We start from the raw sequence: 17841 nt of genomic DNA on the forward strand, positions 1-17841 counted from the left end.
TTTACAGTTGAGATCGATACAAGGAGAGTTGAGGCAATCGAGCTGATTGTACGTACAAGCAATCAACTTAATGGATCAGATGCAAATGTCTGCAGAGAACTAGAGAATAAAAGTAATGAGATGCCCACAGACAGACCAAAGGGTGGTATGGGGCACCAGATTAGCAGGAGATCTCCTGGTGGGCCCTATAATGTGGCCCTTGAGTCTAACCAGTGAGGTAGCCTACAAGTGTTCCTCAGTACTCGTGCAGGGGTCTGGCTGGTACAGTGCAGGGCATTCATAGGGCAGAGTAGAAGACAGGTAGGGGTTGCAGATTGCAGGTCGACTTAGTCCACTTAGTAGCACTTTGGACCCTGCCCTACACTTAATAAATAACCCCTCAGATGTTTGCCCCAGTTAAATTCCCCCTACTGATTGGTTGCTACAGGTACTAGACATTTAATTCTTACCCTATACCCTTACCAGATTCTGGGTCAGGCAGAAGATGAATCTTTTTGACCTAGATGCTACATCTGAAAGGCATTTAACCAACAAGTTCCATGAATCTCATCATTACAGAACCAATAAGAAACAGAAACAATAAGGAGCCATAGTTTCTACTGAACATCAAATGACTGGAATAGGTTGACCCATTTGTGGAGATCTTTAGCCTTCAATCTTTAGCCTTTAGACATCTTGCACACTGTATCTCCTACAGAACCTGTCCCAACCGTCATAGGGTGACCAGATCACTTGAAAACTCAGGGACGCGTCTAATAAATGCATGTTGCAGTGCAGCCCTTCTAGCTGGATTTTCTAGACATGTCCCTACATTTTTAAGTGATCTAGTCACCGAAAACCAGGGGTGGCCAAGACGTTGATCATGGTCCACCAGTCAATCCCCCAAGAATTTCTGGTGGACCGCGACGACGCCGAAGGATGCAGAAGTGCGGCGTGAATGCCTACATACACTGCGTCTTGGGGGAGGGGTCATAGGACGATCGCCGATGGAAAAAGTCTGGCCACCCCTGCCCTAAACAATCACTCCTCCTATGGTAACTGAAGTCTTTTCATCTATTCATAAGACCCAAAATATCGACTAACTGTTTAATAACTGAGGAACTGGAATCTGTCCCGTTTAGTGGGAAAATTAGCGCATCTTTCAAAAGAATAATTTGCAAAACGGCATAAATTATCGGGTTTAATGTTGTGCATAAAAAACAACTGTTGCATGTGTCAAAAAATTGTTGCGCAGCGAATTCTGGCGCACGATTTTGCAAAAAAATCCGCCAGTGGCGAAATGTGGAGATTCGCTGCGAATCCACGCCAATCACTAGTAGCAATAAATCAACAAAATGCGCTTATCCCGCAACTTTTTTGTTGCCCGCATCTTTTTTTGTCGTGCACGTCTTTTTTTTCTGTGACCACGCCTATTTTATCATAGTTACGCCCACTTTTACACAACCGCGCCTATTTTGAAGTGACTGCGTGACTTTTTTTGACACGTGGCAGAAGTTTCTCAAAACAATTTGCCGATGGCGAAATGCGGAAATTTGCTGCAAATCCATGCCTGGCGAAAAAATTAGCTCATCGCTACCCTTTTACTTCTTTTCCCTTAAGCCGCCATTTAGTCATGGGCTGTGTGCTCCCTCAGAGATCAGCTGACAGGAAGTGATGTAGCTCTAACTGTAACAGGAAGTAGTGTGGGAGTAAAAGGCAGAACTCTGCCCATTCATTGGCTGATGGGGCCTAGCATGTATGTGTGCCTTGGCTTGTTTGTGTGCACTGTGAGTCCTATGATCCCAGGGGGTGGCCCTTAGTACCTAAAATGGCAGTTTTCTATTTAGGATTACCCAATGGCACATACTACTAAAAAAGTATATTTTTATGAAAATGGTTTATTTAGATGAAGCAGGGTTTTACATATGAGCATGGAGATAAAGTGATTGAATCATATCTTCAGTAAAAAAAAAATAAATAACGTGATTTTTTTTACCTCCCCCCTTTACTTATTTTACATACTTGTCTTAATAATAACACTTGGGAATGAAAGATCTTTACTTAGAGATATATGAATGGGAGTTTATTTAGGATCCCGGGCTTCTGGTAAGTGGGGCCGCCGCTCAGCGCGCCGAACATTTACAGAAACCATAAGGAAAAATATAAACACGATAATTATGACATTTACTCGGGAACAGTCCCGACTGTAGTCAGGAGAGTATATTTTAGATCATTTGGGGAAACCACAAAAACAGTAGTGTTTAATGTTAGAAAAGGAACATAATTAAATATATTTATATATACGCAAAAACACATCTGGGGATGAAGTCATCTACGAGCCGAAAAAATCTCAACAAAATAAAGAGGATTTTTCTTTTAAATTCACATATTAAATTCCGGATGAGGCTGAAGCTTTTTTTTCCGCAGTTTGAGATTTTAGCAGCAAAAATATGTGAATTTAATTTTTTTTTTCATTTGATTCTTCAGATCTTGAATTTTCACTCTTTTAACGAAAATATATCAAAACTTCATTTTAAAATCTAAAAAATCAGAATTTCGAAATTTGGTCCAAATTAAGTCAATGAAAGGTGTTTTTTTTTTAATTTTGTTAATTGAGTTTTTATAAAAATTCAGGATTTTGCACATATTAAATTCCAGATGAGGCTGAAGTTTTTTTTCCCACAGTTTGAGATTTTAGCAGCAAAAAGATGTGAATTTAATTTTTTTTTCATTTGATTCTTCTGATCTTGAATTTTCACGCTTTTTACAAAAAATATATCGAAACTTTATCTAAAAAATCTAAAAAATTGGAATTTCGACATTTGATCAAAATAAAGTCAATGGAAGGTGAATTTTTTTTTAATTTTGTTAATTGCGGTTTTATAAAAATTCAGGATTTTGCACATATTAAATTCCAGATGAGGCTGAAGTTTTTTTCCCCACAGTTTGAGATTTTAGCAGCAAAAAGATGTGAATTTAATTTTTTTTTTCATTTGATTCTTCTGATCTTGAATTTTCACGCTTTTTATGGAAAATATCGAAACAGTTTTAAAATCTAAAAAAAATAGAATTTCGAAATTTGGTCAAAATTAAGTCAATGGAAGGTGTATTTTTTTTATTTCAAGCTATTTTGTTAATTGGGTTTTTATAAAAATTCAGGATTTTGCACAATTCTGGATGAGACTGAAGTTTTTTTTCCCCACAGTTTGAGATTTTAGCAGCAAAAAAGGGTGAATTTAATTTTTTTCCATTTGATTTTTCTGATCTTGAATTTTTAAGCTTTTTATAAAAAATATATTGAAACAATTTTAAAATCTAAAAAACTGGAATTTCGAAATTTGGTCAAAATGAAGTGGAAGGTGTGTTTTTTTTTAATTTCAAGCTATTTTGATTTTGGTTTTTATAAAAATTCAGGATTTTGCCCATATTAAATTCCAGATGAGACTGAATTTTTTTTTTCCACAGTTTGAGATTTTAGCAGCAAAAAGAAGCAAATTTTTTTTTCATTTGATTCGTCAGATCTTGAATTTTCATGCTTTTTACAAAAACTATATCGAAACAATTTATAAAATCTAAAAAATTGGAATTTCGAAATTTGTTCAAAATGAAGTCAATGGAAGGTATATATTTTTTTTAATTTTTAATTAAGTTATTTTGTTAATTCGGTTTTTATAAAAATTCAGGATTGTGCAGATTCAGTGGATATGAATGAAACAATGCAGTTTTATTGCAATTGGGTTTCTGAGTATTTTCATAAATATGATGCTGATAAAGAAAAAAAAACTATGATCGGGTTTAATCAAGTTTTTATTTTGTGATTTGAAAAAACTTGAAAATTCTAAATTAGTCGCTCAGTAATCAATAGTGATGGGTGAAATAATTTTCCAGACATGATCTCGCTGCAAATTTCCGTATTTCGCCATTGGTGGATTTTTTTGTGAAACAGGCGACAAAATTCACTGCGGAAAAATTCACAGTTCATCAAAAAATTGTCTCCTGAATCAAAAAAATTGTCGTGCACAGAAAAAACGTTTTTCTGCCATTTTGCTGCGTGTGTCCCTCCCCTGATGCGTTGAAAGTAAGTTTCACACTCAGGGGAGGACGTTGGGCGGGTTGCAGGGGCCCCTGCAGGGGGTTAGGGGGGCACGGTGGGGGCCCCTGTGGGAGGTGCAGGGGGGGGCACGGTGGGAACACCTTGGGGTGGCTTAATGAGATTTTCAACTGAAGTTCATGTGTTTTTCTGGACAGAAGGTCTAACTATACTCATATTGATTTATTTTTGGGGCCGTCACTCTGCCTCTTCAGCACTATATTTTTAAAGGGGAACTTCAGCTTCCAAAGCAAAACTTGTTAAAGAGCCCCACACAACATAGAAACTCTTAGGGGCACATTTACTAACCCACGAACGGGTCGAAATGAGTCCGATTGCGTTTTTTTCGTAATGATCGGTATTTTGCGATTTTTTTGTATTTTTTGCGATTTTTTTCGGCGTCTTTACGAATTTTTCGTTACCAATACGATTTTTGCGTAAAAACGCGAGTTTTTCGTAGCCATTACGAAAGTTGCGTAAAATCTGGCGATTTTTCGTAGCGTTAAAACTTACGCGAAACTTAACGCTACGAAAAAGGCGCAACTTTTCGCGTAAGTTTTAACGCTACGAAAAAAGCGCAACTTTCGTAATGGCTACGAAAAACTCGCGTTTTTACGCAAAAATCGTATTGGTAACGAAAAATTCGTAAAGACGCCGAAAAAATCGCAACAAATACGAAAAAGTCGCAAAATGTTCGTTTTCAAGTCGGAACTTTTCCAATTCGGGTCGGATTCGTGGGTTAGTAAATCAGCCCCTTAATATACCTATCCCTGTAAAATGTGTGAATAAAAACCATTTTTATATGCTGAAATACATCTGCAAACCCATTCTTCTCTTTCTAAATCATTTGAAGGGGAGGAGGGACTAAAACACTGATGTTACAGATTATAACAACTTCTCCACAGCTTACAGACAGCATGCAGGAACTACGTAACCCACAATGCATTGCACTGGGATGTTCCTTTCCTTACTGACTTTCGTGTGCAGCAGGGAATTGTGGGAATGGGGGGAGGCAGGCTGAATGCATTGCCCACCCAGCTGGAATGTACACTGTGTATCCCCCAAGAGTGGGGGTTTGAGTGCGTAGTTGTGACACGTAACATGTTAAACAGTGTATATAATTCATAATGACCCCATTGTAAACCCCCACACACACAGTGTTCCAAGGACATTTCAATTTTCTTGCTAAACACAAACAAACAACATCTACGCGATTATTCTACAAATCCGCTTACTCCTATCACCTGCCGGGATCGGCCGGGACACCTGATTTAATGGCAATTACTGTAATGACTGTCTCTGCCGCCTATTCACATCCCTCTCTACAGTCTTATTTACAAGGGGATTAAGGGCAAACGAAACTAACAACGTGATGTCGGTGACTCGTTTTTTCCAAGAAGATATTAATTGCATGCGTCTGGGATTATGACTGACATTTAGATTTAAAAAAAAAAAAAATGATCTAACGGTAACAATGCAAATAAGCGCGTGGAGTAAAACCGACTGTCAACGTGCAGATGTTTTAGGCAAAACTTCATGTCTTATTAGGCATGAAATGCGTTGGTCCTAATAAATATTTTTTCCCTATTTTTTCATAAACAGCTGCCTTCCTCCATTTTATTGTGGGGCATTCACTCTGGTTTAGCTTCATATGAAATATTTTTATGCCTGTTACTAAATTCTGCTATATGTGTGAAATGCGTTGCATTGAAAAAAAAATATATAGAAATTTATGTTTCCAAGGAAATGCTGCCCAAAACATTAATAGTAAGATAGTGAAGAGATATGAGGCGCGCACAGCCAATCCTAATACAGGCCATAAAGGTTTTATAGTCAAAATAAGGAGTAATATTATCAACCAATATTAAAATGTGGGTAGGAGAGAAGGGATGGAGAGGAAAGAGGAAGGGAGACATTATGCCACCGTAGCAGATTTAGTTTACACTCTTTATGCAGAAAAAGTAATGGTCAGACAAGTTCCCGGGACCAACAGGGTTGGACTGGGCCGCTGGAAACCTGAAAAAAACCCAGTTGCCCACGGCCTTGATGGGCCTCAGTTGGCGGCCTAGACCCAACCCCTGTTGGCGCTCCCCCAGCCACAGGTGTCCCTCCCCTAACGCGTTTCACTTACACTCACTCAGGGGGGGACGTCTGCAGTGTGGGACTGGCCCACCAGGATACCAGGAAAACTCCCGGTGGGCCCAGGTGTCAGGGGGCCCTCCTGCTCACCCGCCCATTTGCCTTGTATGCCTATACCATGGCCATTACTCAATTCTGAATGAGAAGAAATGGAGGAAAGGCTAGATAATAATATGTAAAAATTAGTGAGTGACTGAGAAGGGGCCCTTGGCAACCCAGTCCGACACTGGACATTGGGTTGGTGGCGGGGGGGCCCCTACAGGGGTTTAGGGGGGGATGCGGCTGGAAGGGGACACAGCTGGCGGGGTCAACTTGGGGGGTGCAGGGTCCCTGAGGAAGCAGCCCCAGTGGGTAGTGAAACGCATTTGTTGGCCAATTTTTTTTTTTTTTGTTGTCCACGTCTGTTTTGGTCGCCCGCGGGTACTTTGTTGCCCGTGGTTTTTTTATGCGACCGCGCCCTTTTTGGTTCGGCTGCGCTCAATTTGAACCAGCCACACCCTTATTTGACGTGACCACGCCCAATTTGTTGCACTGCTAATTTTTTTATGCGTGGCAAATTTTCCAGCAATTTCGCTAAACAATTCATGGCGGAAATTCATGGCGAATCCATGCCTGGCGAAAAAATTCACTCATCACTACCGGTGGGCCCTGCATCCCCTCAACCGACCCTGGGGACCAATCAACTGTCTTACTATCTATATTCTAACACCGAACAGACCCATAAGCAAGAACATGTCTGTGATGTAGACTTAAAAAAAAACAAAAATCAGTGAGTTCTCCTGGGGGGTATGTAGAGGATTACTCGGAGCTCAGCTACTATCTATACACCCAGTCCATCTTTAGCCCCCACTGTAGTTTAAAGACATCAGAGTTAGACATTTTCTACTGGTTTTCAATAAATTAAATACAATTATTATTAGCTTGGATAGGCCCTGGGGAGCTGAACCAATAACCCCTACAAGAGCAGAGCTTGGTTTGATCCAGTCTATTATTGTTATTCTTTTCCGGTTCTCTATTGAAAAAGGCCAGATTACTGAAGTTGGATTTGTGTTGGTTTAAGACTGTTGGATAATCTACACCAGGGATCCCCAGGCTTTCTTACTCGTGAGCCACAGTCAAATGTAAAAAGACTTGGGGAGCAACACAAGCACCATAAAAGTTCATGGAGGAGCCAAATAAGGGCTGTGATTGGCTATTAGGGGCCTCTATGCACCCTATCAGCTTACAGGGGCTTTATTTGGTAGGAAATCTTGTTTTTATTCAACCAAAACTTGCCCCCAAGTCAGGAATTCAAAAATAACTCCCTGGTTTGGGGGCACTGAGAGCAACATCCAAGGGGTTGGGGAGCAACATGTTGCCCTGAGCCACTGGTTGGGGATCACTGCTCTACAGAGAGTAATGATGAGCAAATCTCTCGCATTTCGCTTCGCCATATAACTCACGGAACGTCACGAAAATTTGCGACATCGTGAAACATTCGCGATACGCATTAGTCGCACAATTTTTTGGCCCATGTCTTTTTTGGTCGCCGCCCTTTTATTGACGCGACTGCGCCCAATTTGACACGACCACGCCCTTTTTGGACACAACAACGCCCAATTTTTCAGCGGCGAATTTTCACAGAAGTTTCACAAAACAATTCGCCAACTGAGCATCTTCAAAACAGTCTAAGGTAATAAAAGTGAAGTATATCGGGACCACAGGTGGGTACTGAAAGCAATTTCTGATTTAATAATACAGAACAATACAGGGTCAGACCGGGAAAAAAACCCGGTGGGCCCCAGCGGCCCAGACCCGAACCTTGCCGGCGCTCCCCCGGCCTACGATTTTTCTTCCCATTAAACTTAGGCGTAGGGATGTAGCGAACCCGCGCAAAAATGTTCGCGAACCCGTTCGCGGACTTTCGCCAAAACTCGCGAATATTCGCGAACTTTGCGAACCCCATAGACTTCAATGGGAAGGCGAACTTTAAAACCTAGAAAAGCCATTTCTGGCCAGAAAACTGATTTTAAAGTTGTTTAAAGGGTGCCACGACCTGGACAGTGGCATGCAGGAGGGGGATCAAGGGCAAAAACTTCTCTGAAAAATACTTGTAAAAAAAACGCCAAAAAAAAGCGCCAAAAAAAAACGCAAAAAAATAACGCAAAAAAAAAAAAAGCCAAAAAATAACGCCAAAAAAAACCCCGCAAGCTATTCCTATGTATATGCATAGGCGATAAAACGAAGTGAAAAAACGCGGCGGAAAAACCAAGGCGAAAAAACGTGGCGCCAAAAAAAAATCGCGGCGAACCCAAAGTGGCGAACATCGGCAAAAGTCTGATGTTCGCGCGAATTAGTTCGCCGGCGAACAGTTCGCTACATCTCTACTTAGGCGCGTTTAGTGGAGGACATTGGGCGGGGGCCCTGCGGGGGGGTAAGGGAGGCTCGGTGGGGGCCCCTGTGGGGGGTTGGGGGGGCAGCGGGGGCCCCTAGGGGGTCAGGCCGACCCTGGCACAATAGATTCCCTACAGGATATGTCTTTGCATGGAAATGGGGCAAACTGGCAAACAGACCATCTAAATAGCAAGTGGGGCCCAATGTAGATAAATGTGAGTGCATTTCAGCTCTATAAATATCCATTCTACTTATTTCCTTATTGGTCAAAAGCACTGTGAAAGGATTTATGACAGTAGCAAACAAGCTTGGTACCAACCCACAGTGCCAGAGCACTACTTCCAGAGCTAATTAAATGTATGCATGGATAATAAAAAGGGGCTTGATTTATGGGATACGCACATAATTCCATCACTGTATAAATCATTGGCTGAACCACACTCGGCAGCTGGGCCCCCGTCTATAATAAGGACTTCAACAAGTGGAAAAGGATCAGAGAAATGGAAGATTTAACTTTAATATTTCAGAAAAGGTCGGACTCGCGGGATATTTTATATCACATTTATCATGAACAGATATTTACAAGGTCTAAGGGCGGAGCAATAAAAGAGAGCGATTTCGCCATGTGGAAAGAAAATGGGCATATGTGATAACTGAAAGTAAGCAATGAGTATAAATACAAGTATGGGATCCATTCTGCAGAAACCCATTATCCAGAAAGTTCCACCCCCATCTCCCATAGACTCTATTTTAATCAAATAATCCAATTTTTCAAAACTGATTTCATTTTTCTCTGTAATAATAAAACAGTACCTGTACTTGATCCCAACTAAGATATAATTACCCCTTATTGGGGGCAGAACAGCCCTATTGGGTTTATTTAATGGTTAAATGATTCCCTTTTCTCTGTAATAATAAAACAGTACCTGTACTTGATCCCAACTAAGATATAATTACCCCTTATTGGGGGCAAAACAGCCCTTTTGGGTTTATTTAATGGTTAAATGATTCCCTTTTCTCTGTAATAATAAAACAGTACCTGTACTTGATCCCAACTAAGTTATAATTACCCCTTATTGGGGGCAGAACAGCCCTATTGGGTTTATTTATTGGTTAAATGATTCCCTTTTCTCTGTAATAATAAAACAGTACCTGTACTTGATCCCAACTAAGATATAATTACCCCTTATTGGGGGCAGAACAGCCCTATTGGGTTTATTTCATGGTTAAATGATTCCCTTTTCTCTGTAATAATAAAACAGTACCTGTACTTGATCCCAACTAAGATATAATTACCCCTTATTGGGGGCAGAACAGCCCTATTGGGTTTATTTCATGATTACATTATTTTTACTAGACCTAAGCTATGGAGATCCAAATTTTGAAGAGATCCCTTATCCAGAAACCCCAGGTCATGAACATTCCAGGTAACATGTCTCATACCTGTACTGTATTTGATTGCAAGAAACCAAAGAGAAATACTTATATTATTTTGTACTCATTTCATGAGCTAGGGGGGGATCCTGGCTAAAGGCTGAACCTTTAATAGGGGCCTTGGCCTTGTTCTATAACAGATCACTGGGCAGGTTAGTGATCCCTGGTTAAATAAAGACAGACTTGCAGTGGTTTTGTGTTGCAATATATGAGAAATATATGTAATGTTATGGGCAGAACACACAAAGCATAGCCTACGATTCCTTCTTTACACTTCAAAGTTATATTCAGTGTAATAGAGAGATATCAGGTTGCTTTCATCATTCAGCTTTTGATGTTACCTGGAGTGTAGCTCTGCTTATGTTCTCCAGTGTAACAGCTTTAACATAGGGACCCCCCTTTGTCTTTCAGTCTAAGCTACAGCAGATGTGTGCAGGGGTGCAAGGTCACCTTAAAGGAACAGTAACACTATAAAAAATAATGTTCTGTTGCCCTGCACTGGTACAGCTGGGGTGTTTGCTACAGAAACCCTACTATAGTTTATATAAATACCCCGCTGTGTAGCCCCGGGGGCAGCCATTCCTGCACTGGTACAGCTGGGGTGTTTGCTACAGAAACCCTACTATAGTTTATATAAATACCCCGCTGTGTAGCCATGGGGGCAGCCATTCCTGCACCGGTACAGCTGGGGTGTTTGCTACAGAAACCCTACTATAGTTTATATAAATACCCCGCTGTGTAGCCATGGGGGCAGCCATTCCTGCACCGGTACAGCTGGGGTGTTTGCTACAGAAACCCTACTATAGTTTATATAAATACCCCACTGTGTAGCCCCGGGGGCAGCCATTCCTGCACTGGTACAGCTGGGGTGTTTGCTACAGAAACCCTACTATAGTTTATATAAATACCCCACTGTGTAGCCCCGGGGGCAGCCATTCCTGCACCGGTACAGCTGGGGTGTTTGCTACAGAAACCCTACTATAGTTTATATAAATACCCCACTGTGTAGCCCCGGGGGCAGCCATTCCTGCACCGGTACAGCTGGGGTGTTTGCTACAGAAACCCTACTATAGTTTATATAAATACCCCGCTGTGTAGCCCCGGGGGCAGCCATTCCTGCACTGGTACAGCTGGGGTGTTTGCTACAGAAACCCTACTATAGTTTATATAAATACCCCGCTGTGTAGCCCCGGGGGCAGCCATTCCTGCACTGGTACAGCTGGGGTGTTTGCTACAGAAACCCTACTATAGTTTATATAAATACCCCGCTGTGTAGCCCCGGGGGCAGCCATTCCTGCACTGGTACAGCTGGGGTGTTTGCTACAGAAACCCTACTATAGTTTATATAAATACCCCGCTGTGTAGCCCCGGGGGCAGTCGTTCCTGCACTGGTACAGCTGGGGTGTTTGCTACAGAAACCCTACTATAGTTTATATAAATACCCCGCTGTGTAGCCCCGGGGGCAGCCGTTCCTGCACTGGTACAGCTGGGGTGTTTGCTACAGAAACCCTACTATAGTTTATATAAATACCCCGCTGTGTAGCCCCGGGGGCAGCCATTCCTGCACCGGTACAGCTGGGGTGTTTGCTACAGAAACCCTACTATAGTTTATATAAATACCCCGCTGTGTAGCCCCGGGGGCAGCCATTCCTGCACTGGTACAGCTGGGGTGTTTGCTACAGAAACCCTACTATAGTTTATATAAATACCCCGCTGTGTAGCCCCGGGGGCAGCCATTCCTGCACTGGTACAGCTGGGGTGTTTGCTACAGAAACCCTACTATAGTTTATATAAATACCCCGCTGTGTAGCCCCGGGGGCAGCCATTCCTGCACTGGTACAGCTGGGGTGTTTGCTACAGAAACCCTACTATAGTTTATATAAATACCCCGCTGTGTAGCCCCGGGGGCAGCCATTCCTGCACTGGTACAGCTGGGGTGTTTGCTACAGAAACCCTACTATAGTTTATATAAATACCCCGCTGTGTAGCCCCGGGGGCAGCCATTCCTGCACTGGTACAGCTGGGGTGTTTGCTACAGAAACCCTACTATAGTTTATATAAATACCCCACTGTGTAGCCCCGGGGGCAGCCATTCCTGCACTGGTACAGCTGGGGTGTTTGCTACAGAAACCCTACTATAGTTTATATAAATACCCCGCTGTGTAGCCCCGGGGGCAGCCATTCCTGCACTGGTACAGCTGGGGTGTTTGCTACAGAAACCCTACTATAGTTTATATAAATACCCTGCTGTGTAGCCCCGGGGGCAGCCATTCCTGCACTGGTACAGCTGGGGTGTTTGCTACAGAAACCCTACTATAGTTTATATAAATACCCCGCTGTGTAGCCCCGGGGGCAGCCATTCCTGCACCGGTACAGCTGGGGTGTTTGCTACAGAAACCCTACTATAGTTTATATAAATACCCTGCTGTGTAGCCCCGGGGGCAGCCATTCCTGCACCGGTACAGCTGGGGTGTTTGCTACAGAAACCCTACTATAGTTTATATAAATACCCCGCTGTGTAGCCCCGGGGGCATGGGCGTCCACAGAAGGGGGCAAGAGGGGGCACTTGCCCCCCCCTGGAAAAGTAGCAAAAAACAAAAACCTTACTCCGTTTCTGCACTTTCCCCTCAAGCCCGTTTTTGCTGTGCTCCGATTGGATCTTTCTTCTTGTGGATTCTCCAATCAGAGCACAGCTTCCTTGACAGACAGTAAAATTGACCAATCAGAGCACAGATGCACACAGGGATCGGGAGATTTTGCAAACTGGAAACAGAAATGAAGACTGAAAAGAAGCTGTAACTTTACCTAAGAACCAACTCTCAACTTTTGCTGCAGTTTTCATCCCACAGGTACTATACCCAGGCACTATACACAGGTACTATACACAGGTACTATACACAGGTACTATACACAGGTACTATACCCAGGCACTATACCCAGGCACTATACCCAGGCACTATACCCAGGTACTATACACAGGTACTATACACAGGCACTATACACAGGCACTATACCCAGGCACTATACACAGGTACTATACACAGGCACTATACCCAGGCACTATACACAGGTACTATACACAGGTACTATACACAGGTACTATACACAGGCACTATACACAGGCACTATACCCAGGCACTATACCCAGGTACTATACACAGGTACTATACACAGGCACTATACACAGGCACTATACCCAGGCACTATACACAGGTACTATACACAGGCACTATACACAGGCACTATACACAGGCACTATACCCAGGTACTATACACAGGTACTATACACAGGCACTATACACAGGTACTATACCCAGGTACTATACACAGGTACTATACACAGGCACTATACACAGGTACTATACCCAGGTACTATACACAGGCACTATACACAGGCACTATACCCAGGTACTATACACAGGTACTATACACAGGCACTATACACAGGCACTATACACAGGCACTATACCCAGGTACTATACACAGGTACTATACACAGGCACTATACACAGGCACTATACCCAGGTACTATACACAGGTACTATACACAGGCACTATACACAGGCACTATACCCAGGTACTATACACAGGCACTATACACAGGCACTATACCCAGGCACTATACACAGGTACTATACACAGGCACTATACACAGGTACTATACCCAGGTACTATACACAGGTACTATACACAGGCACTATACACAGGTACTATACCCAGGTACTATACCCAGGTACTATACACAGGCACTATACACAGGCACTATACCCAGGTACTATACCCAGGTACTATACCCAGGTACTATACACAGGCACTATACCCAGGCACTATACACAGGCACTATACACAGGCACTATACACAGGTACTATACACAGGCACTATACACAGGTACTATACCCAGGTACTATACACAGGTACTATACACAGGCACTATACACAGGCACTATACCCAGGTACTATACACAGGCACTATACCCAGGTACTATACACAGGCACTATACACAGGCACTATACACAGGCACTATACCCAGGCACTATACCCAGGCACTATACCCAGGCACTATACCCAGGCACTATACCCAGGCACTATACCCAGGCACTATACCCAGGTACTATACCCAGGTACTATACACAGGCACTATACACAGGCACTATACCCAGGCACTATACCCAGGTACTATACACAGGCACTATACCCAGGCACTATACCCAGGCACTATACCCAGGCACTATACCCAGGCACTATACCCAGGCACTATACCCAGGCACTATACACAGGCACTATACACAGGCACTATACCCAGGCACTATACACAGGCACTATACCCAGGCACTATACCCAGGCACTATACCCAGGCACTATACCCAGGCACTATACCCAGGCACTATACCCAGGCACTATACACAGGCACTATACCCAGGCACTATACCCAGGCACTATACCCAGGCACTATACCCAGGCACTATACCCAGGCACTATACACAGGCACTATACACAGGCACTATACCCAGGCACTATACCCAGGCACTATACACAGGTACTATATACACAGGCACTATACACAGGTACTATATACACAGGTACTATACCCAGGTACTATACACAGGTACTATATACACAGGCACTATACACAGGTACTATACCCAGGCACTATACCCAGGCACTATACACAGGTACTATACACAGGCACTATACCCAGGCACTATACACAGGTACTATATACACAGGTACTATATACACAGGTATTATATACACAGGTACTATACACAGGTACTATACACAGGTACTATACCCAGGCACTATACCCAGGCACGATACACAGGTACTATACACCGGTACTATACCCAGGCACTATACCCAGGTACTATACCCAGGCACTATACCCAGGCACTATACCCAGGCACTATACCCAGGTACTATACACAGGTACTATACCCAGGCACTATACCCAGGCACTATACCCAGGCACTATACCCAGGTACTATACCCAGGTACTATACCCAGGTACTATACACAGGCACTATACCCAGGCACTATACCCAGGCACTATACCCAGGTACTATACACAGGTACTATACACAGGTACTATACACAGGCACTATACCCAGGCACTATACCCAGGTACTATACACAGGTACTATACACAGGTACTATACACAGGCACTATACCCAGGTACTATACAGTTCTAAAGAATCACTAGCTGACATTAAATTGTTTTTTGCCTGACCTGACAATTAAAATAATATATAATCTATCCCCTACCCTAACACATGGAGGGTAAGTTAACTCTTTCCCTCTGAAAAAGCTCATTGTGTGTTTATATATGTGTTGTTGTTTTTTGTACTTACTATTTTTTTTTTTTTTTGTCATTGTTTTGTTCATTTATAGTAAGTTACAGTGGAGCCAATGCTGTGTATCAGTGCCAGTGTTATAGTGCCAGGGCCTGAATATCTGCCCTCTGTACCCACTGCTTCTCACTGCATATAATGTGCTGGGTTTGTAAATACGGACTGCGTCTCACTGTATATAATGGGGAGTCAGTACCCACTGCCTTTCTTGCTATAAAACTAACATAAACACATCTAAAGGGGTGGTTCACTTTTAAGTTAACCTTTAGTATGTTATAAAATGGCCTATTCCTAGCAACTTTGCAATTGGTCTTCCTAATTAATTTTTTTGAATAATTTGCCTTTCTCTTCTGCCTCTATACAGATTTCAAATGGGGGCCAAAAAATATTGCTCTGTGAGGCTACAATTTTATTATTATTATAATTTTGTATTACTTATTTTTCCAAGTAGGCCCCTTAACTATTCATATTCCCATCTCTTGTTTAAACCACTACCTGGTTGCTAGGGTAAATAAGACCCTAGCAACCAGATAGCTGCTGAAATACCAAATGGAGAGCTGCTGAACAAAAAGCTAAATAACTGAAAAACCATTAAAAATAAAAGTGAATTTGAATGCGAACTACCCCTTTAAGCTAACTGATCACAAACACAAATGTTTGCAGATCCCCTAACAGAAGTGCGCGTATGAATACTTTTACATCCTAAACATTTTAGGGTAAAAAAAAAAAGCACCCCCACCCGCACTTTTGTACAGTATCCCTGGGAGTCAGTGGGAACGGCAAGAGGTAGTTGGGAGGTTAACTTTTTACGCCAGCAGCGAATCCACTAAGTGTCACATTAGCTGTAGGTCAGTCTGTGTATGGGCCATCATTAGCCTCCCCTAGTATCATCCTGCAAAAAAAAAAATATATATTTATATATATATATATATATATATATATATTTGTCTGTTGCAGGATGATGCTAGCTTACTTGCCCCCCCTTGGAAAATTTTCTGCGGACGCCCATGCCCGGGGGCAGCCGTTCTTGCACATTTTTCAATCAGAGGATGAGAGAATGTCGGTACTTACCATGTGCCTTGGACGCACTGGAACTGAGGAGTTTTTCACACAGAGCTTTGGCGTTCCACAGGAGCAGTATCTGTTCTTCCTTAGTTATGACATCATCAGCATCCACCTGTTACAATGAAATGAAGTCACAGAGTTAATTACCCCAGGCTCCAACTCTTCTACCTCATCAGCGATAAATGTAAAAAGACAAAAAGGGCAAAAAAAAATTAGAGACGCTGTGTAACTTGATTCAAAAACATAGATAATGATTAAAATGGAGTCTATGGGAGATGGTCTTTCTGTAATTCATGCTTTCTGGATAATGGGTTTCTGGATAAGGGATGCCATACCTGTATTACGTGACTGCTATATATCGGTGTGACTTCACTCTCACATTGAAGGCCATAGTACATACATTACTACATAAATATAACATCACCAGGTTAGAAAGCGACATTTCCCAATGTGTCAGGTTTCAGGCCCGGGGTGGGAATTAATGCTTTCATGGGATAAGTACATTTCCCTTTGTAATGCTAAATCATATACTTTATATTCAGCCCATGTGAATCCTTTTGGCACAAAGAGCCGAGGGGTTCAGGCAGGATTCTCCTCATTTGCCGTAAGGACCTGTCACTTTGCTTCCCCTTTAAAGCTCTGTTCTTTCCCTTTATTCAATAAAATATTTGCATCATAGAGTCAAAGCATGTATGATATGTAGTAAATGAATCCTCCCATAGTAGCCTAGAGCGTTGTAAAACTGATTCACTCCAACCAATGTGGGTCCCCTGAGAGACAGATAAAGGAACCCTGACATGAAAGGCCTTTATATTGTCTGGCAGTTATGGGAAATATATGGGAAATACTGTTCCAATATGGACTCGCTCTGGGGGGTCCCAGCATTTACAGACACCTTAGGGTTAATGACGAAAGCTGAAAATCCCACCGCTGACTTGGTGGCATAATAAATAACTGTGAGCTCGACTGCCAACCAGAACAAAACGACCAAACTTCTTAAAGGGGAACTCCCCTAAATGTGTTAAAGAGCCCCACACAACCCAGAAGCCCCCAATATCCCTATCCCTGTAATCTGTTCCTTCAAACAGTAGGAATAAATCCCATTTTTATATGCTGAAATCCAGCTGCAAAACAGTTCTACTCTTTCTGCATCATTGGAAATCCTGGCAGGGGAGGAGGGACTAAAACACTGATGTTACAAATTGTAACAACTTCCCCACAGCTTACAGACAGCATGCAGGAACTACATAACCCACAATGCATTGCACTGGGATGTTCCTTTCCTTATTGGCATCACGTGTGCAGCAGGGGATTGTGGGATTGGGAGGAGGCAGGCTGAAGGCAGGCTGAGGACAGGCGACTACTGTTATATTTTATTTGAGTCACAAAGTAGTCAGCCAGATCAACAGT

At 42.6% G+C, this 17841-nt stretch overlaps 1 protein-coding gene across 1 annotated transcript in view; it reads right to left on the minus strand.

The window, feature by feature from the left end:
• The window catches only part of pth1r (parathyroid hormone 1 receptor), a 227986-nt gene that overhangs the window by 94715 nt on the left and 115430 nt on the right, over nucleotides 1-17841 (minus strand). The window contains exon 2 of the mRNA XM_002939365.5: nucleotides 16438-16543. Within this exon, the coding sequence (XP_002939411.2) occupies nucleotides 16438-16543 (106 nt within the window). The remainder of the gene's footprint in view (nucleotides 1-16437; nucleotides 16544-17841) is intronic.

This window comes from Xenopus tropicalis, chromosome 6 (assembly GCF_000004195.4).
Source record: "Xenopus tropicalis strain Nigerian chromosome 6, UCB_Xtro_10.0, whole genome shotgun sequence".
Taxonomy (NCBI): domain Eukaryota; kingdom Metazoa; phylum Chordata; class Amphibia; order Anura; family Pipidae; genus Xenopus; species Xenopus tropicalis.